At 38.4% G+C, this 21,907-nt stretch overlaps 1 protein-coding gene across 1 annotated transcript in view; it reads right to left on the bottom strand.

Moving 5' to 3' along the window:
- The window catches only part of COL12A1 (collagen type XII alpha 1 chain), a 107,158-nt gene that overhangs the window by 12,896 nt on the left and 72,355 nt on the right, over positions 1-21,907 (bottom strand). The window contains exons 44-57 of the mRNA XM_036249070.1: positions 20,274-20,397; positions 19,959-20,102; positions 18,417-18,581; positions 16,751-16,789; positions 16,516-16,654; positions 14,085-14,227; positions 13,564-13,673; positions 9,547-9,696; positions 7,252-7,329; positions 5,875-5,961; positions 4,172-4,225; positions 3,064-3,159; positions 1,787-1,840; positions 1,368-1,421 (exon numbers count right to left, since the gene is read on the bottom strand). Of these exons, the coding sequence (XP_036104963.1) occupies positions 1,368-1,421; positions 1,787-1,840; positions 3,064-3,159; positions 4,172-4,225; positions 5,875-5,961; positions 7,252-7,329; positions 9,547-9,696; positions 13,564-13,673; positions 14,085-14,227; positions 16,516-16,654; positions 16,751-16,789; positions 18,417-18,581; positions 19,959-20,102; positions 20,274-20,397 (1,437 nt within the window). The remainder of the gene's footprint in view (positions 1-1,367; positions 1,422-1,786; positions 1,841-3,063; positions 3,160-4,171; positions 4,226-5,874; positions 5,962-7,251; positions 7,330-9,546; positions 9,697-13,563; positions 13,674-14,084; positions 14,228-16,515; positions 16,655-16,750; positions 16,790-18,416; positions 18,582-19,958; positions 20,103-20,273; positions 20,398-21,907) is intronic.

The following is a 21,907-nucleotide window of genomic DNA, read 5'->3' on the forward strand; positions in this document are numbered from 1 at the left end:
AATTTCAGAGCAGAAAAGCATAGTCCCTCCCACTCCCTCATTTTTCAGAGGAGCAGTGATGGTGGTGACGGCTGCCTGGCTGCCAGTTCGAAGGGAGCATGTGGATAGGGCTTGCACTGCAACCCCAGTGCCTGCCTGACCACGCTGGGTGGAGGGCTGCCCTGTAAGGCTTCAGCAGTAGCAGCGGTAGGTGAGTCAGCCCATCATCACTTCTTGGTTGTGGTATTGTGGGTTTTGTTTTCTAATTGAATAGACTGACTCTTACAATCTTACCATTGTCCTTTATTGTAAAATAAGAATTCAAAAAAACTAATTCCAGTTTCAAAGGTCAGAAAAAAAGTGAACGTGTGTGTGTGTGTGTGTGTGTGTGTGTGTGTGTAAATAATCTCCGGTACAGATTCCCAGAGAATACTATTTTCTCTTTGACCTCTCTCTCTCCCAAACTCTAAGGTAGGCATAGGAGCAAGTAAAATTTCTTGGCATGTCATCCAGCATTTGATATTATCTGGGCAAATCTGGGCTCCATCTGAAGGACCTCTGTCTTCTTTCTGTCCAGTGGTGCTTGGAGATATGTAGGCGGACAAGTCACTGTTTCCAGTGACAGCCATCTGGCGCGGGCCCTCTCAGATACTGCTGCGAGTCACATTTTAACTTCTGATTAGTCAGGGTACAGACGACTCTCAGACTGTTGTCTGAACCATAGGATGCTGAAGTCATTAGTTCCTTTGTTCTGAGCAACTCTAAAATCTCATTAAAACATTCATGATTTTCTATGAAACCAAATATTTGTATAATATCGAACAGAGCACAGAGGCCATTTTTACTGTGCTTCTCGTTTACTTATCCTAGAAGAGATCAGATTTCCTGCACTATTTTCATAGTAAGTCAAGAGCAAACCTAAAAGCTGTCACAAATGAGCAAAATCCCTATTCAGTACCAGTTGTCTATCCCATCATCAAGGCCTAGACGTGGTACGTCAGCTCCAAAGAGGTAGACAGGAGGTGCTGCCTTCACCAAAAGTGGAAATAAAGATTACTCAGAGTTACATAAAAGCTGCCTCATAGCAAAGATTTTAATTTTAGCATTTAAAACAAAGGGACAATTCTGAAATCTCTTGCTAATCAGCTAAAACTCCTTTTATGGACTTTTTTTTTTCTAAATCTGATCAATTAAAAAATTTTCCCAAATTAAAATTTCAAAGACTCTCCTCCAGTCCTGCCTTTTTGCTTCATGGACCGCGGGACTGGTCCGCTGGCCATCCCTTTTCAGTCTTCGGCCATGCGGACGAACTGAGGAGGGTTCTTAGTTGATGAGCAGCAATGGGATATCATTTTCAACAAAAGCATAGCTTGCCCGAGAAAACTTACTCGATCTCCTGGAGGTCCCGTTGGTCCTGGAGGGCCAGGGAGTCCTGGGGTTCCCTACATGAAAAGACACAAACAAGTGAAACACTGTAATATACTTCCTGAGTGGGAAAAGATACTCGTCATTCCCCCGAACATGATTTTTTTTAAAGAAAGGATGTTCAGGGCACTCTGAAAAGACACAGAAAGCCAGACACCCCCAGCACAGCGTCAGACACGTTGTAGGCGCTCAGCAGTGAGCAGACACCTGAAGGAACCAGCACCGACCTGGAGACTCAGACCAGAATGTGAAACACAAACAATGCGGAGGACATAGCCAGGCTTCTGCTTTGCTGCTTGTTCCCCTTTTGAGACGCCGCCAAGGCAGCTGTCCAAGTAACCCTTGACAAGTGAAGGAAAAGGTAAGTTCAAGGACAACTCACGGTTCGGCCTGGCAGCCCGGGCTCTCCAGCGTCACCCTTCATCCCTTGGCGACCCTGGAGAAAGCGGTGGGAAAACGGGTCTCAGGCGTTTTGCGAAGACTCGGTGAAAAGGGAAGGCATGAGTCATCTCCGAAACCTCTGTCACTTCATAAATCCAGGGCAGGAATATTTTTGAAGGGAGATGAATACATCGTTTTTTGTATTGACGCTTACTCTTTAAACTGCAAACGCTGTGTCGTAATTTTCACTCATAATGTTATGGGATAACTTTATATAATTATGGGGTAATATACCTACTTTAAAAGAATATCATTTCACATAAGGGATTTTCACAGAAATAAAATTTGAAGGAAAAGGGCTATTTTGTACTTAATATATTTAATTTGGTGCTGATTTTCATAGATATTCAATGAAATGTTCTAAGAAAATAACATAATTGGTATTTATTACTACATGCTTGAAGATTCTTGTTACAAAGGCAAAGCCAAATTAATTAAAACTGATAAACTTAATTTAATAGTATTAGTAAAAAAAAAAAAAAAAAAGGTAAAAGCCCCTTCTTTTGGACAAAAGAAGCTAAAAGTAGATGCATTTAACCCTCTTGAACAACAAAGCCCTGTTCTGTTCCTTCCCATGTTTCATTTCTAGGTATATCTGATATCAATTTTTTTCTTCAAATGCCAAAAAACAAAAAGTGTACCTATCTTCTTAAAAGGGAGTTTAGACTTAAATTTAAGAACTATGCAGCTATTGTATTCTTATTCATATATTGTATTTCCTTTATCTTAAGATATAGAAAAAAGTTAGTTAAATAAAATATGAGCCTTAAAAGGTAAAACATCTTTTATAACTTCAGATTAGCCTTTCGAACAAAACGTAAACATTTTATTTAAAAATTGTAAAGAGGTAATGACCTAGATAAATAACAAGCTTGCTTTGAGGTCACCCATATTAGAAGGGGCCTCCAGGGCTGTCACAGATTGAGAGCAATTTCAAAGCTGTCAGGAGGTTGAAGGATGTATGTATTATTTATTTAAAACATTTTACAGGTCAAATAAATAGCAGTAATTTTGTGTACACAGTTATACATTATTACATATACTATTTGCACATCTTAAATCATAGTCATCATAGGAAGTCATCTCAATGACTGACTTCCTTGATTCTCTGAGAAAACATTAGAATTTGGCAAAATATAGTAAAAAAAAGAAAATACTCCAGTTTAACTCGATGTTAATTCACCATCCTTGTTTAATACAGAAAGCCTTTGCACTTACTTGTTCTCCCGGAATAGAGAGTCCATTGGGACCCTGGGGACCTGGAGGGCCCTGGGGGCCTGGAGGACCTGTATCTCCACGAGGACCAGGGGGTCCCTAAAACACACAAGGAAGAAACAACTGAATAGTCATGGAAGGCTCATCCAGTGCTAACATCCAGTCAGGAACTTGCCTTCCTAACTCTAAGATACCAATCATAATTCTTCATCTAAGAACAATTGGAAAATGAAATAAATTCACAAGAACACTTAAATTTCCAAAAGTCCTATTAGAAGTATATTTTTTGAAGAAGTAAAATATATTGAGTATAATATAGTCAGCTATTTATATTCATATATTCATGAGATCAAAGTTCAAATGTTATTGGATTTGATTTATTTGAAGCTAGTCCTGACTTCTCTTCTTAGACTTGGGCTTATTTCTGGAGTCAATGCATCTATGAATCAAGCAAGGAAAGAACAGATATCCACTGAGTACATCTTCTGAGTTGGAGCTTCTTTGCACTGTGTCTAAGTGGAAAAGGCCCAAACTGAGAGTCAGACAGAGCTGGGTTAGCATCCTAGCCTCAACCTACCCTAACTATTTTAGCTTATCATTAGTGAGATTATGACAAACGCTACACATTATCTTCAAAACATAGTCCCCCTAAAAAGCTTGAGTTGTTTTATGGAAGATCGGTGTGAAACTGGTAAATGGGGCCGGTGGCCCCCAGTGAACAAACGGGTCTGCTCAGCTTTCTCCGAGACAGGTGTCGAAAGAGCAGAATTCTTCCCAACCCTCCCCAGCTCTCTAGTGGGACTCTGCTCCCTGCAGGGTCTTCTCACTGACGGCCAGGTCACCTCCTCTGTTTCCCCATGTTGCAGCAGAGCCCACAGGTTCTTCTGCAGATTCCCATGTGCAATTCCTATAGCAGTGAGATGCCCTGTACATTTCTGTCTCTGATCCATCATTTTGACATCCAAAGACAAGACAGAGGTAATTATATTGCCTCAGGCACACTAAACATGAACTGATGTACTCAAGGTTCACATACCCTCTTAGTGGAAATTTGAAAAACCAGACTTCAACATACAGATGAAAATGTAAGTGCACTCTAAAATATACTTACTATTGCCCCGTTGATACCTCTTTCACCTCTGGGACCTTTAGTACCAGGTCCTCCCTAAAATATATAGTAAGAGCACATTTTAGGGTGAATGTAAGGAAAGTTGGAAAAAGTTGACATAAAACTTGTTTCAAGAAGCAGCACATTCTCCACACAATCCATACTTCTGCAACCACTCACAAAATACTGAAGTAAACCCTTTATATTACACAATATGTGAGGAAAGGGAATTTCAAAACTGTGTACAGCCCAAGTGTCTCAATTTTACATTCTGAACTCTTCTTAATTATTAGCAAATCTTAAAGATTATTTGAAATTTTGAGGTTTATGGGGAAAAGCAAGCATTATTTAAATACAGTAAAGGGAAAAGTCAGCAATGGAATTATATTAATACATTCTTCAGGGAAAATAATATGCAAAAAGAAGAGTATCTTGAATCTCTCAGAATCTCAGAATCTGTAGCTTAGTAACAGGACAGAGACTACTGAACAAAGAGGTAAATATGATCATGATTCCAACGATGTTATCTTACAACTAGAGAAAAAAATCTCTACTTCCCAAAAACATCTAAGACATATTGGGATATAATTTTATGATTAGAAATATAAATCAGGCCCTGGCCGGTTTGGCTCAGCAGTTACAATGTGGGCCTGCAGTCCAGAGCGACCCAGGTTCGGTTCCCGCTGAGGGCACGTGCCTCGGTTGCAGTTTTTCCCCGGCCCTGGCTGGCCGTGAGGGTAGCAGCCACTCAATGTGTCCCTTTCACGTCGATGTTTCTCTCCCTCTCTCCCTCCCACTCTATCTGAACAAAAAATGGAAAAAAAGGTCCTCGGGTGAGGATAAAAAATTATATATACATATATATCAGGTAAATCACTGTTGGTAAAATATTATGGTAATTCCAGTGATATACTGATCCTGTACATGAGAAGCTGGTTTATAATTAACTTAAAATCAATTTACATTATTTGCTATAACCCATGTATAGTAAAATTGGTTGTTCTGAGAATCTCTGAGCTGCTCCTATGTAATTAATCATTTTCTGCTAAGAGGCCAATGGGACCTAGAGTTATCACTACCATTTCACAAAACCAGCCCAGGTCAGATGTTGAACTGACTAGAGCAAAGGGTTCCACGTGGATTAATAAGATCTATCACTGCAATCTTTGATGTTTTGCCTTGTCCTTTCTTGGTCGCCCCTCCCCCGTGAATAGACCTAGACATCGCCTTCTCATTCAAGTTATTCTAAACCCCAATGGAGTTTATGATATCATCACATATGTAACATCTTCATATGCTATTCCTGTGACCTGCCCGCTACATAAGGTACACATATCCTTGTCCTAAACAAGTTGTTCTGGGTCAGCCACTCAGCTGTGGCTCTGTAACAGACATACAGGAGGCTCTCAGGAGATGTAAGGGGTTTTCAAAATCATGGAATACAGGTGGGAATGCAGGTTCACATCTTTAGGAGAAAAACTCTTGAACACAAGTCAATGTCATTCATTCTTACATGTCTGGAGAAATGTGTTTAAATGTGTTCGGATTTTCTTCTTGAATTATTCCATCAAAATGTACCACAAACGTGGTCTGCGCTATGGTTTGCTCTGTCCCAGAAGACACGAATGGCTATAAGCATCTTATGCCAAAGAAAGATTACGCCAAAGCTTTAACGGGAAAGACTAGGACTTTTTCAGTTTCCTTACAGCAGGGCCGGGCGGTCCTGGAGGTCCAACGCTGTCCTGTGTACATGTGCAAGCATTTGGAAGGGCAGGACATTTTGCTTCATCTCTCTGAAATTTTGAAAAGAATATTTACCTATGAATATTACCTATGAATTGAAGGCAAAAATCACTTCCCATCATCCCCCACCTCCATTTATCCTATTTACACAAGGAAATCTGTTTCCCAACTTGCTGAAATAATTTTTGGTTTTCATCACAAAGAGTCTTACATTGAATCTTGCTTTGTTCCTTTATGTCTTTATTTTACATTTACTTTAGGAAACCTCACATAACAAAGAAATGTTGGCAAAACCATCACTATGACCACTGGTGATTTAATCCAGTTTTCTCTAATCTGGTGTTAGAGAAATGCCCATTTCCTTTAGAATAAAATCTGAAGTCCTTTCCATGGTCTACGTGGCCCTACATGCTCTGCGAACCAGCACCCCACCACCTTGGCCACCTCCTGCCTGCCACGTTCCTCATTCACTCTGCTCCGGCCCCAGGGAGCTAATACTTCTCAGATATTTGTGGCTCACTGTGGCCTTAGGGCCTTCGCATTTACAGCTCCCTCTGGCTCTTTCTCTGTTATCTGGCTGCCATAAATATGACCTCCATTCAGGTCTCTGCTTAAATCTCACCTTATCACTGAGGGCTGATGGTACTTACCTGGCTATCTATCCCTTTACCTTGATTTGTTTTTCATCCTAGGATTTTTCGCTCTATAATTACTTGTTCATTCTTTCTCTCCCCTTGCTTTCCATTAAAGTATTCACTTTTCACTGCTGTAACCCTAGCACACAGAATAGTGCCTGGTTTATAACAGGTGCTCAATAAGCATTTGTTGAATAAATAATGCACCCTCATCCTGCGGATGTATGCAGTTCATTACTTGCCAAATGCTTCAAATCCATCATCAGTGTTCAACTTTGTAACCACTACCACTTACATAGATACTATGGGGATGAGCCATCGTCTCAGAAATAAATACAATCAGTCATAAACTGTAGATAGCCAGAGAGGTGATGGCTTATCCTGTAAAATGTTGAGATTTTATAAACAATAACAGGGATTTGCAATCAGTGGGTGTGTCAAACAGGCTGATTCAGCGGGACTTTTCTAACTATGCATACCACCCTGGGTTAGGGAGAATTTACAGATGTGTCTTATGCATTTCTAGCTTCCATGGCTGGGGTGACTGGCCCGAGCTCTGGTAGCCGATTAGCGTGCACAGTAATTCGTGCATCCTGGAAAAGAAGTTGCTGAGTGCTACTTCCTCTCCCAGGCCATTCACATCCAGATCCCTTACTCCTGGGGGACTAATAAATGTGAGACAGGTTTCCATTCTGTTTTACTTACCCTAGAGGGAATATCACAGCATCTGTCTCTACTGGTCCACACTGGACTGCAGACGATATCGAAATTCTGGATTTGGAACTGCAAACAACCAACAGCAACATCAGCTAAAGATGCATGAGAAACATTTCATATTAACGTTTCCACATTTTAACCTTTGTCAACTTCTCACACAGACTTCCCCAAGGGTGCAAGCCCTAGAGAGCACTTCGATCCTTACTTCATAAAGAAAGAAGATAAAAGCCTGTGCCTAAGGAAAGAGATGGTAAAGCAGATGCACGTAAAATTCCCACTTCTGATTGACTTCCTTGGCTAAAATGAAATGTTGACTGAGTTTTGATTTTTAAAAAGAACATTCATTTCTTTATTGAATTGAGAATTTATTTCATTGAGAATTCAAAAACAACATACATTTTAGTTGTTGTTGATCCTCATCCAAGGACATTTTTTCCATTGATTTTTAGAGGGAGTGGAAGGGGGCGGGGATGTTCCTACTGGGAATCCAACACGAGACCCTTCTGTGTAAGGGCCAACGTGCCAACCACTGAGCCAGAGTGAAAACAACACACATTGAAACAAACTTTTAAGAGTCTATCCTTGTAGAAAAGTAAAATTTCAAAAGTCATTCCACATTTATTCTAAAATTGATGTTTTTTTTCATAAATCTTTATCTAGGGGCTGACTAATACTTTGTATGATTACCCTCAGCCTAATTATTCAATATAGTACATTCTCCCTTGTATTCCCAGAGGCATTGGTTCCAGGACCCCCTCAGATACCAAAATCCAAAAATGCTCAAGTCATTTATATAAAATGACCTAGTATTTGCATATAACCTATGCATATCCTCCAGTATACTTTAAGTCATCCCTTGGTTATTTATAAAACCTACTACAATGAAATTCTGTGTGAACAGTTATACTGTAATTTGCCTAGGGTTCAACTTATTGGAATTATCTTTTCAATCCTTGGTTGAATCCACGGACACATAATCCACAGATGCAGATGAACAACTGTATATACTTTCATTCTTTCTACATTTAAAAAATAACCCTCTTTAGCCCTGGCCGGTTTGGCTCGGCGGTTAGAGCGTCGGCCTGCGGTCCGGAGAGACCCGGGTTCGGTTCCCGCTAAGGGCACGTACCTTGGTTGCAGTTTGTCCCCAGCCCTGGTTGGGTCGTGTGGGTGGCAACCACTCGATGTGTCGCTTTCACGTCGATGTTTCTCTCTCTCTCTCTCTCTCTCTCTCCCTCCCACTCTATCTGAATAAAATATCAAAAAATGTCCTCGGGTGAGGATAAAAAAAATAAAATAAAATAACCTTCTTTTAATACAAAGGAAAAGATTGTTTAGATATAATGATTATTTCCTAACTCTGATATAGTTGTTCTATTTAAATATCAAATCCAACATTCAATAAAAAGTCTGAATTTTAATCACAATTATATTAAACTTGCACTTATTGTTTTTATATTGTAGAATTGAAATTTCACTTTTGAACCTAGGAGAAGAAAATTCTGTCTATGGAAGAAAGATACATTAAGTAAATGTAATTTTAAAAATAATAATAGAAGCCAAAGATAGTAGACTTGCTTTTAGAATGCTGTTATTATAGATTGACACCTAATATGAACTTAATTAGCCTGGTACAGTGAAAACCTCCATTTATTTATTTATTTATTATCTTCACTGTTGCAACTATTACAGATGCCCCCCATTTTCGAAAGCTCCATTTAAAATTTTATCTCTAGATAGAACTGTAAATAGAGCTGGCAGGCTCCTCCTGCCTCAACCATGCGCCAGTGAACTTCTTAGTAATGCGGTCAGTCAGCGGCTCCCCTACACTGACTGGTCTTCCCTCGGAGACAGACGGGACTCCTCTCGAGAAAACACAGCGCTAGTGATGGTCACAGCCAATGTCCACAAATGCTGAATGTCCTCACTCCACAAATGTGTATTAGCAGTTACTCTCTTTGAAGAACCAAAAATGAATTATTTTAGATTTCACTGATTATCCTGGCAGCGATTTGAGTTGTACTCTCCAATTTGATCTTGTTTCAAGATGACTACATGATGTTCTCTGTTGCCTTGGCATCTTATTTTGTTTTTAGCAATAAAGCGTATTACCATATTCTGTCAGTAGCATATTTTCTGAATGTAACTTTTCTAATGTTTCAATCTGAACAAGAAATTTAACAGTTTAAAACTCACTGAGAAAAAAAAAATTACTTATTACTTAAAAAATGCCATTTCAATTTTAACACGAAGTACCAAGAAAAATAAAAATGTGTTACTTACTGTGGCTGATTTCCTCTCCCCTTTAAGTAGTTTTCCAAGAATTTCATAACCATCAGTTGTGATATTTCCAGCTTCCTTGATGTTTTTTTCCATAATTTCATAGCAGTCAATGTAAATCTTAACAGTTTTTGAGGTCACTACGATATGAACCTAAAAAGATCATTTGTTTCCAATGTAAATTTTCTACCCCAAAAAATTGGCTTTCTTCATATTTCAGATAACAGGTTTCAAAATGTGTTCTTTAAACTATTCACATCCCAAATGAAATGTCATAGACTAAAAATCCAAGACCAGGTTGCAATGTCATGTTATTTATTAACATCAAATCAAAGGTCCCATATAACCACTCTAGGTCTCAGTTTCCTTCATCCATATATATATGCATAATTTCTTATTTCCCACCACCGTATTCTTACTGAGATGACCAGAGATAATATAGATGAGATGACTCTGTAAACTATGAAGAACTATTCAAATATAACTTAATAAATCAATAATATATTATTATATTCAGTATAAAGGAGCTTCAGATGTTTCCACTGACTGCTAAATTGAATTTTTAATTTATTTCCTTCTTTATTATTTATCGATTTTAGAGAGAGTAGAGGAGGAGGAGAGAAGGAAAGGAAGGAGAGGGGGGAAGGGGGAGAGACATCTTTGTTGTTCTACTTTATGCATTCATTGGTTGATTCTTTTATGTGCACTGACTGGGGATTGAACTCACAACTTTGGAATATTGGACGATGCTCTGACCAACTGAGCTACCTGGCCAGGGCTAATTTATTTCTTAATCTCAGGCAAAAAGAACTTGCATACCACATTAGTATTTAACATAGTAAGAACTAGCATATGTCTTCTATAGAGATTCAGCTCTGGAAATCAACAGATTCAAGATTCAATTTCCTTATAAATAAAGAATCTTAAGTTTGTTTGTTTATTTTGTTGTTTTTTTGTTTTGTTTTTGTCTGATATTGAGGACACAAAATCTTGAGAAATCTATTAGTATAGATAATTAATAAAAGATTTGTATTTCAACAATGTAAAGAATGGTTGCAGGTAATCTTTGAGTTTATAGTTATGCTGATAGTTTCCACTTATCACAGCTCAAATACTCAAGTGAGCACTTAGTGATTATTTTGAAAAAGTTTGGCTCCAAGTTCAAAGAAACAGAAGTTCCCTTAAATGCTTTGAGTCAATAAACATAAGAACAATCTCTACAGATGATTTTTAAGCAGTAAATATTTTTTCCACAGAAAATCACCACAAAAACACTAATTTAATACATCTGTAAGTGATAAATATGAATTGCATATTGCGTTTATATTTTTAGTAATATACATAGCTTACTAAAAATAAAGAAACTTTAAATGCCCACAGCACAGTCATCTGACATTGAATTCAAGAACACCACCATACAAGCATTCCCAGGACATTTATTATCTAATAAAAACTAAAACTTTTTCTTTGTTGGTAATCCTTTTACCCTTTTGGAGACACACAATAGTACAATGCTCAGCAGAGGAAAGAAGGGGTGGGGGGAGGTAGAAGAAGGAAAAGGGGCGATAAATGGTCATGAAGGACACTTGACTGGGGGGGTAAACACACAATACAATATACAGATGATGTATTATAGAATCGTACACCTGAAACTGATGTAATTTTATTAACCAATGCCACCCCAATAAATTCAACTAAAAAAATAAAAATCAAAAAAAGAACTAAATCTTACTTGTTGGCTTTTATAGAAATAATCTCAGAGCCAAATATTGCAAAGTATTTGAAAAAATTATAGTATCCAGAAGAATTATTTCAAAATCAAAACTTTTAATTGGTAACAAAACTATTTCAACTACACTAGTCATTCAATGCCAACCATATGAAGCACATGCTAAAAACGTATTTTGCTACAATCTCTTCCAATGTTTTATTGCATTTTCAACACATACAGAATTACATTGTAGAGTGGGCTCTTCATCCGTAGACCATTGTCCTAAGTACCTAGAAACTATTTCAGAACTGCAAAACATCGTTGGTCACAGACCAGCTGAAAGAAATAGAAACACTCTTGCCAATTCATCTCCCATTCCCAGCACTGCCATTCCCTAAAACCTTATTTTTCTTCTATGCCTCTTTTTCCTCTTGCCACAAATTTCTCACGTGGATCTATGTCATCTGTTACAATAGAATGGAGACGCAAAAAACACTTCAAGAGAAGTTTTAAGGAGCAATAGCTGTCTGCCATTTCCTACTTAAGCTTTTTGAGTCTATCCCCTCTTTCCCAAGAGCCCCTGCATGTCATTGTCAGTCATTTCCTCCTGTTAGAGAACTACTCATACTCATTACCCCAAGGATTGAAGGACTTCAGTTCTCGGATTAGATGGGAAATGAAAGAAGAGTGTTTGAATCCTTGAATCGGTAAAGAATATAAATAGCCAATAGCGATTGAACTTGGTGCTTGAATTGACAGAATAAATGAGAGTGGGTTAAACAAATGGGGTAAGGGAATGAAAGAGGAAAACGTATAGTGAAAAAGTAGAGAAGAAACTAATAAAAGAAACATATTATAGAAAGAGAAGGTAGAGAATTTGAGGAAAGAACAGAGCTTGTAAGAAGAAAAACCTGAGAATACAAATACCTTTCTGTAATGGCAAATATAGAAGAAAAGGCAAAAAATAATTATCTTGATTTACAATAACTGACTGTCACTACAGACCTCTGCAAAATACTGCTCTTTTTTTTTCTCAAGTAAAATAAAGCATTCAATGAAAGTTTGAAATTAAAAAATAGTTATCAGTTGGCTAACAGAAAATTAAATTTCTAATATCTTCAGCGAGTATGAAAGAAAAAATAAAATAGTCCTTTTTAGCAAGTTACTCAAACATAAGTTTAATAGGTGTATCAATGAGCCAAAACAGTTTATAAAAATTTTACCAGATTCAACATCAAATATCAGATATGGAGCAGTTGAAGCTAATTTGTCAAACTGGAGTTTGCTTTCCCTATGAGGTATTTCTTCTACTGCACTGCACCAAGAAAGCCAAGGCGCTGTTAAGTGGATGTGCCATTACACTCGAGGATCTCTGTCTCCTTCACTGTGTTTTGTTTCTCACTAATGAGCACACCACGGGGCTCCTATGAACCTCATGAGAAGAGCCCCTTGCCATCCTTACTAAGAATCTAATTCATGAGTAAGAAACAACTTCTGGAAAGACACCAAATTCTCAGGAATAGAATCAGCAAGAAATATAGCTAAATCAACTCAAATATAGAAAAGTTCTTCAATTTCCACTTGAGAATCAGATTGAACTGGAAATGTTTATCTTCTACGCATGGGACCAACTTGCTGAGTGCCACGCTAGAGAAGTGTTGACCCCTTGTGCATCAGAGTATCCCTCCTGCTAACCCAGCGGAGGAAGAAATGCTATTAAAAAGTCCATTCCTAACCTAGATTGTTCTTTTCCTTTCTAATATTCAGTGCCAAGTTTCACTGTCAATTAATCATCCTTTAAAAACCTTATAGGAAGTCCCTATCATCCTTGGATGTTGACATATAAAAAATTAAGATCAACAAAAATAGACAATCCGTAAGAATGCATCTTAGAACTGTCACTATGATATTTCAAAAAATTCATAAGTGTGTTCATGTAAAAGTTAATCATATGAACATGTACCTTTATTATTTTGGTAGATAATGATAACTTTTAGACTGGCAAGTCTGTAACTTTATGATAAGCAAGCAGAAGCTGCTTTATGAAATAATAATTAGATCAATTAAAATATAATTTTAAAAAGTAAGCTTTGGAAATGAACTGATATAATGGTTCATAATAAAATGGTAGATAAAAAAAATTGTCATTCTTGTATATACTACGTGATTCAAATTTCGAAAAGACATTTGCATAAGATTTTACTTTTAAAAGACATAGCTATGTTTCTACCCATTTTAACAAAAAATAAATTAATTAAAAATTTTAAGTCATATTCTTTTTTCTATAAGTAACTAGATAATCTTTTTACCTTATGAAAACTTCCATAAAATAATGACTTCACTTCTTCTGTGTCAAATGTAACAGTCTGCGCCTCACCTCTTGTATCCTTGTTAAAGAATGATAATGTCTTGCTAGAAGCTGTAATCAACACATAATTGTTACTAAATCACATGCATGGTATACTTTATATTGAAAGTATTAAGAGATGATTCTTTCTGGTAAGGTATCTAAAAAATTCAATAGTTTAGTTGAGATAAAACATAATTAGAATATTTACTAATATGTTATGTTATATTTTAAAAACTTTAAATATGAAAGCAAATATCAAGTAAATATATACAGGGTGGGTCAAAAGTAAGTTTATAGTTGTTCGTATGGGGGAAAATACAATAATTAATAAATAATAATATAAGAATAAAAACTGTGTTTCATGTACTCACAACTATAAACCTACTTTTGCCCCATTCTGTATATTCAGAAGGTTCTGAAAGAGAAAACATAATCAACAATATGTACATATATGCCTTAAAACAAGAAAAAAATCCTTACGATCTGCAATCACTCCAACTTGTGGTTTGTAGTCTCTGTCTGTGATTTGCCAAATTGCAAAAGGGTCACTAGGAGTTTCTGGGAGAAGTCTGAATAATAATATAATCGTGTATGAAGGAGGAAGTCCATTTGGGTGTAGATCTCTGTTGGATAAAACAAATGAATGAATGAACAAATAAGGATTTCTCATTCAAAATAGAGAATATTTTAAATCTTTGGACCAAATCTCATTATGGGTAGTCTTAGAAGTCATTTATAATAATCTGGCAACATATTAGAAGGAGAAAAATTTAGGAGAGACATCAAAAGAACAAGCACTAAAGGTCTATTATGTAAGCAGTAACAGATTATTTATAATCTGATAAAGTCACAAAAGTCTGAGAAATTGCCAAATGGTCTTTTATCCTAACAACTAATTTTTTTCTGGACACATAAGCAATTGGAAAATTACACAATAATTTTAGAATGATAACATTGTATCTAAAGATGTAATTTAAAGAGAATGAATCTCACTGAATATACTTAATTCCCAGTGTCCAGGGTAGGAGACACAAGGTGGCTTAAGGTTTTAATTTCTCCCTTGCTTTCTCCAAGTCTTTACACTTTCAAATTCCTCCCTTGAAATAAAATAAATAATCTCCAGAAGCTCACATGTTCCCCAAAATGAAACCAGTAACAAGGGTTAAGGTCGTGTACATGTGCAAAGGTTTAGTGGTGATAAAGGGAGGAAATTTCAATGGAAAGGAAATGTTTCTTTTGCTCTAAGGCTGTTAGGAAAAAAAAATGTGGTTCCCTGTGTTCTTCCAGAGCGAGTCAGGGGCAATCACTGCAGCAAAACGAATGGTTTTCTGCCTGAGACCATTTAATAACACCGTATTTTGAAGGTAAAAGGGGCCTTGATCATCAGCTCTCAGAGAGAGGAGCAGCTGTTCTTCCATGAATTTTGACAGGAGGCACAGAATGTCTTTTGAGGCTTCAAGTCCTTGCGCCAACCACTGGTACTTCTGGAACATAACGCTGCCCTGCTTCTTAAAACAGGTGTTCCGGGAAGCTGCCATACTAGCTTTTGTGTGTTCAAAAATGTACTGTCTTCATAATAGCTCATGTTAAAAACATTATTTTCTCCATATTAATTTATGTCTAACCTTGCCCATTTTTCTTCTTTCTCAGTTAACAAGTCCTTATGAAAAAATAAAAAATAGCCCTGGCTAGTTTGTCCTTGTGGTTAGAGTGCCCCCCTGCAGACCGAAGGGTCTCAAGTTCAATTCCTGGTCAAGGCATGTACCTAGGTTGCAGGTTCGATCCCTGGCCTCATTTGGGTCATTCAGGAGGCAACCACTCGATATGTCTCCTTCACATCGATGTTTATCTCTCTCTCTCTGTCTCTTTCCCCCTCTCCCTCTCTCTCCCTTCTTCCCCTCTCTCTAAAAATCAATGAAAAAATATTCTCAGGTGAGGGTTAGCAAATTAATAATAATAATAATAACTGAATTGTACTTATGCTTCTTTCAGCCATAAGCTCTGAGTCCTGCGGGGACAGCAGTCTGTCATGAGTTAAAAGGTAAGTATCGCATCTTGAGGATTCTGAGAGTTAAACCCTGGGAATGACAGTCCACTGCAAAAACCTAAACCTGGGAGTCAACGTGGTTGACCATCAAGGAGTCAGGATCTCACAGTGTGGTCAAACTACAATACGATCTCTGCCTCCTTAAAAGAAATTAGTTTCGGTTTTAGTCTGAATTTTCCGTCAGCTTTCACAGAGCATTTCAAATTTCAGACCGCATTTCCTGGCCCTGCCCTAAGTTACTGAAAGCTTTATTTCTGTATGTTCTTTTCTTTCCCGAAATTGCCAAACACACATCTCTCAGCATTAAAATGTTTTCATTCTAGTGAATTAAAAATACATATTTTGGTTATGGTTCCCAGGTGTGAACTTTCATGGAGTAAAATCACAACATCTAGAGCCGCCCAGCAGCCTCGGCCAGTGACAGCCACCCGCATGCCTGCCCCAAGGTGGACAGCAGGATGCCACGGCCTTGCATCTGCAACACGGAGAGAACACGGCTCTCATCTGCACGTATTCCACCCGTCCCTCGGCACCATGGGGACAAATCTTCCAAATAATAAGTCGCCTTCCTGTTTAAACAACCTCCCTTAGAAAAAGCATAGCTATGATCCTAGCCTTCGATTCAAACGGGCCAGTAACCCATAAGAACCAGGATGAGATTCTCAGGTCTGAGAAGAGCAAGGGCCTGAGTCCTTGTGTCCGGTGTGACCTGATGGTCTTTATGGAAATGAAGCTAAGTCATTCATAAGGAGGCTTCTGACAAATCTAAAGTTTCAGGATTCCAGGAAGTCAGCAAAGATTCCAAGAGCCTCCGAAAACGTCTGGCCCATCACGGGAAAAAGAACCTGCAGTTGTCGCACTCACGCTGTGGGCTGGTTCACAAAGGCGTTCTTCTGAAGCCGGTAGGACGAGTAGCTGGGGAAGGACCCTGACTCCAAAGAGACTCCTTGGACGGAAGCAAAATTCTTTTCTGTCAGGTTGTACGCTTCAAGCATCTTAAAACCTTTACATCAGAAAGGAAAAGATTGAAGTGAGGTCATTTAAATTATTTTATTGCTTAAATCCTGAAATAAATTAGCCCACGTTTATAAATGCTTACCTGGCGAGGTGTAGCCATCCAAATAAATGAGAGGACAACCTGCAAAATACAGTGTTCTTTAAGTACGATTCACCAACATAGCATGCAAACGTTGTATGTGTGCAGAAAGCAGCTATGTATGTCTATCAAGTAATGAAACTGCCCATGCATTTATAATAATTCACATCAATCTAATTGTTTATAACTGATTTATTGTAGACGTCCCATGTGTTGGAGAAATTATACTATTGACCAGTATTAGCAATGTTTTCTGAACATTCTCCAGTCCAATTAGAATTTTACAATGTTCTTAAGAATAGTAAAATACAATTAAAGGGGAAAATGTTCAGATGTTTTACAATAGATTAAAGAACTTTTTTTTTTTCACCCAGGAAATTTTAGATTTATGCAAAGGCAAGGGGATTTGTCCCGATCCAACCCTCTTCTCTGCCAAGCTCCAGAGCCCATGCTGCCGAGCCATCGTGTAATGATGGCAAGTGTACACGCTTTCAGCCAGAGAGTGGCTTTCAGGACACTAGGAGTGGCAGCGAGGCGACTGTAGTTCCCCAGCCACCTTGCACCTGCACAGCTCCTTCTGGGCTTCAAGGTCAGTTTTCATAGGAAAGCACTAACATTTGTCTACTACTGCCACCTTTCACCAGAGTTCTGAGGTTTTAACATAATGTTTAATAGGGGAAAATAGAACACTTGTAAAGCATGGCCCTGCCTAGAGTCAAGAGTCTAGACCAGCCACATAACTGTCTCCATAGACTAATCTAATACCCCAAGAATCAATGCTAATGGATGGGGAAGAGGATAAATTGGCAAAGATAACCAACGTTTTGTCCTTCACTGTATTTTAAAAGTTGAACTTAAGCCCTGGCCAGTGTGGCTCAGTGAACAGAGTGTCGGCCTGTGCCAAAGAGTCACAAGTTTGACTCTGGTCAAGGGCACATACCTGGGTTGCAGGTTTGATCCCCCGCCCTGGTTGGGGTTTCATGGGAGGCAACCAATCAATGTGTCTCTCTCACATCGATGTTTCTCACTGTCTTTCTGTCCCCCCCACCCCCACACACACACACACACACACGCTCTCTCTCTCTCCAATTCAATTGAAAAAGTATCTTTGAGTGAGGATTAATAAAAAATATAAATTAAGTAAATAAATAAATAAATGTTGAACTTGAGATCTTCCGGGTATAACAAGAAAAATCTACACCCCCCCCCCAAAAAAAACAAACAGGAACCAAATAAATGTCTATGGAGCACACACGTTCAAGTCAGTTTTCTCCCTGCCCCCTTGAATGGATGTTGACAGAACAAATGCCAATTGATTACTAATAGGGAACAAAACCTCATCTCACAGCAATGCTCCTATGAATGCATTTCTGAAGCTGGAGATTAATTAACTCAAATGTCACAGACATCGGGATGGTGGGAAAAGGATGTATTAAAACACTCTATCTCCATATAAGGAATGTATTAGAGCTTTAAAGCTTAAAATGGACCTCTGACAAGCACACATTGAGCACAATCTCAATAGGAACAATGATTCATCATGTTCTCTAGGGACTTCCCAGGATCTATTTATGCACACACTTGATCCCATATAGGATAGGGAATGGCCTGCCACGTAGTTATTTTTCAAAACAAGTGGGATTACAGATCCATGTGAACCATGACTTACTTGAGGTGGCAGTTTCACAGACAAATGTAATGAGGTTGTCCTCTATCTTCTCAAAAGATTCGAAGTCGTCCACAATGAACACGTGCCGTTCGCTTGGTTTGCTGGCGATGTTGGCAAGCTCATTGTACTCAACATCAGCCACGCCGACGACAAAGACACTGAACCCTGCAAAGCAGTGTTTACAGAGTGAATTACATAGCCGCCCTCTCCCTGTCTTTTATTGTTTAAATGACTCAAAATGAAATCTTATCAGAATGGATGTTGTATTTTCTCAGCATATGTAGCAAGTCCTTTTAAATGATATGAGCTCTTTTTAATGAATATATATTTTCTTCAGGTCTTCCTATTTTTGGCTTATAAAATTCAATGAATTGGATTTCCTAAAATAAAATCCTACCTACAGGCAAACATTTCAATAGCAGAAAGATGTAACGTGGTGCACATTTCCTTCCACAGATCTGCAGTCCCGATACAGCCATGGATTCGGCAGCTCTCTTGGGCACCATTAACACTTTAAGCTTATGTGACTCAGAAACCAAGAATGGGCTCATTTAAAAATTTGATTTTTGAAACTGATTTTCTCAATAAACTCGGGCTCCAAGGCAGCATTTTGACCACTTTTAGAATGGAATCTACAATTCCCACTGGCAATAATTTTCATTTATTTAGATAAATACAAATAAACAAAGTTTTCACCCCAAAAGCTTAATTTGACTGTAAAAAGATAACTGTATAAGGAATTAGTTATATAATAAGGTATAAATAAGGTAACATGAAGAGTAAACATTTATAACCCCAAACCTAAGTCAGCTAGGAGCATGGAATATGCCGAAATCTGCTCAAAGTGCATAACACAGTAGCAGTAATTTATAAAAAGATGAGTATAATTCCACATAACCAAGTGCTTTGTAATTACTACAATAGATAATGCATAACATATGTCCACCTTGGGGGGCGGTGCAGAGAGGGTGTTAATGCATGTAGTGGAAAGACCTTGTTTCATCTCTAATAATCCTAAATAACTAATCCAAAGGGCAGTGTTGACAGCAGGCCTCAGGGTGTTTGGTTGCCAAGATGTGCCCCAGAGATGCGTCCCGGGGCCAGGCTGCTCTCCTGTGCAGCGCCGTCCAGTGGTCTGCTCTGAGCCTGCATCTGCAGCTGTGCTAACGAGAAGGCTGCCCCAGTTCTCTCCTTGCACGGGAACCAGCATCAAGACTCACTTCCGCCATGGCAGGAAGCCTGCTCTCGGATTGTCCCATTATTGCATTCTATAGCCTTTCAGCCACCATGAGAAGTTTGGTTTGTTCACTGACAGGCCCTGCATCACATCTTACACAAAGAATATCCACATGTCATTTCTGAGCCGTTACCAAACCATTTCACGATGAAATAGAAACTACCGTTACAAGGGTATGAAGTACAGATTCAACAGGAACAATAAGGTCAAGTCAGCAATTTTGGTTTCTTGCCATCATTCCTGAACATTTAAAATAGTTAAAAAAATGAGTGCAAACTAGGCATCAAATTCAAGCCTGGGCTTACCTGACTGCTGGATGACAAAGGCTGCTTTCTTGACCTCGTCCTGTGACCGACCGTCTGTGACCACAACCAGCACTTTGGGGACATTCTTCCTCATGCCACTCTCCCAGGTCAAGACCTTTTCCTTGATAAACGTGAGAGCCTTACCTAGAAAGTGTGGTGTGGAACATTTTAGTGTCACCTCAATGCAAACTATCCCAATGCCACTAGCCACGCCCAACTGAGAAGAATTTGAATATCAGAGTGAGAGGGCACATTCAGTTCTTCCCCTGTGGACGCTTTGGAGAGAAGGTCTACGTGTACGCTCATCGGCTGTACCTGTCCTTGTGTTTCCTCCTCTGTACCGAATATTCTGGAGGGCCCCGAGGGCTTGGGCCTTGTCATTGTACGTGTTCAGCTTGAACTCAGACTTGACTTCATCACTGTATTGCACAAATGAGACCTGGAAGAAAATGTGGTTGTGGTGAGGGTAAGTCATCTTTTTATGTTTCAGTTTTCCAGTGATTTCTCTAGCTGCAGAATGGGAAAAAGAAGTGTCTCAGACTTTTACAGCTAACCTCATAACACCGACTACTGTTGTCTCATGAAATTATCTAATCTCTAATCTTCAATGAAGTTGACAATAATTGATGTGAAAATGTAAATATATTGTATTCATATAGTACCTTTCTCTAGGATATAGTAAGCGATGGGTAAAATCAGGGAGCAGCGAGTTTCCCAAATTAAAAATGAGAACACAGCATCTTGAACTCAGATGTTGGCTAAGCAATTGTTTCCAGAGTCAACAGCCCCTTCTCACTGACTACACCCATTCTTCATGATAATATAAAAATATCAAATGTGTGATAATAATCAACACTCATCACAAACTTAGTGGCAGTGTGATTTAGTAGAAAGAGTACAGACTCCGTAGTCAGGACTCACTGGACTGAAATCCTGGCTCTGCCAATGAACAGCCATGTGACATTGGGCAAGTTCCCGACATATCCGGGCTTTGACTTCCTCATCATAAAACAAAGATAATTATTCTTACTTTCTAGGGTTTTTTTTAAAGATATGTGTAGTATCATGTGTACAACATAGCTGGCACACAGAAGTTCATAAAATATAATAGCTTTTTTTTATTTTTTATTGGATATCTTAAATTTCTGAAAGGATGGAAAAATGGCTTAGTTGTTGACACATTAAATTGAGAATATAACTGGCCTGACCTTTTACTCTTCTTGGGTTGGAATAATAGCCACAGGGTTATTTGGGGATTTGAAATTTAGTATATTCTATAAAGTACTCTTTCACAAAAGTAGACATGATTTGTTTATGCTATTATTTGTGGTTTATGTCAAAATCTCTTATTTTCATGGTTCTAAGATGCCACAATGTAAAAAGTACAAGCTGTCAAAATAAAGAAGAAAATCCATCCAGAGTAATGGGGAAGGAGGGAAAACAGTTTAGAAGAAGAATGGTACAATACAGTCCCTTGCCTTACGGAGTCAATGAGTTAGGTAGAAGAGAGTGGCACACAGTAATGCCCACATAAAGTGACACTTGCCGTAACAGTAATCCTGACGAAGTCCTTCAGGAGCATGGAATGCCTAAAGCCATCAAGAAAGCCTCTCCAGAAAGGGTGGAATTTAAAGTGGGTCATCAAGTTTGTAGAATCCAAAAAATAGCTAATAATAGCTTTAATCAGATTTTTCAGAAGAGCTTAGGAAGACCGCCCCCGCCCCCACCCCCAAAATAGTTTAGAGCCACTGGACCTGAGTGTTCAGTCCATTGGTTTATTGAGCATAGTGAAGGAGATTCTCAAATTTACAAGTAAGTCATGGTAAATTGTTCTTTGAATCCTCTCATGGAAAGATAAACTTCTCTAAGTTCCTAATCTAGTAAAACAAATACTTTTTGTGTAATTTCACAGCAAGATAATTGGTAGTTATTTTAGGAATACAAATAAA

Source organism: Molossus molossus, unplaced genomic scaffold, assembly GCF_014108415.1.
Source record: "Molossus molossus isolate mMolMol1 unplaced genomic scaffold, mMolMol1.p scaffold_m16_p_8, whole genome shotgun sequence".
NCBI classification, from domain to species: domain Eukaryota; kingdom Metazoa; phylum Chordata; class Mammalia; order Chiroptera; family Molossidae; genus Molossus; species Molossus molossus.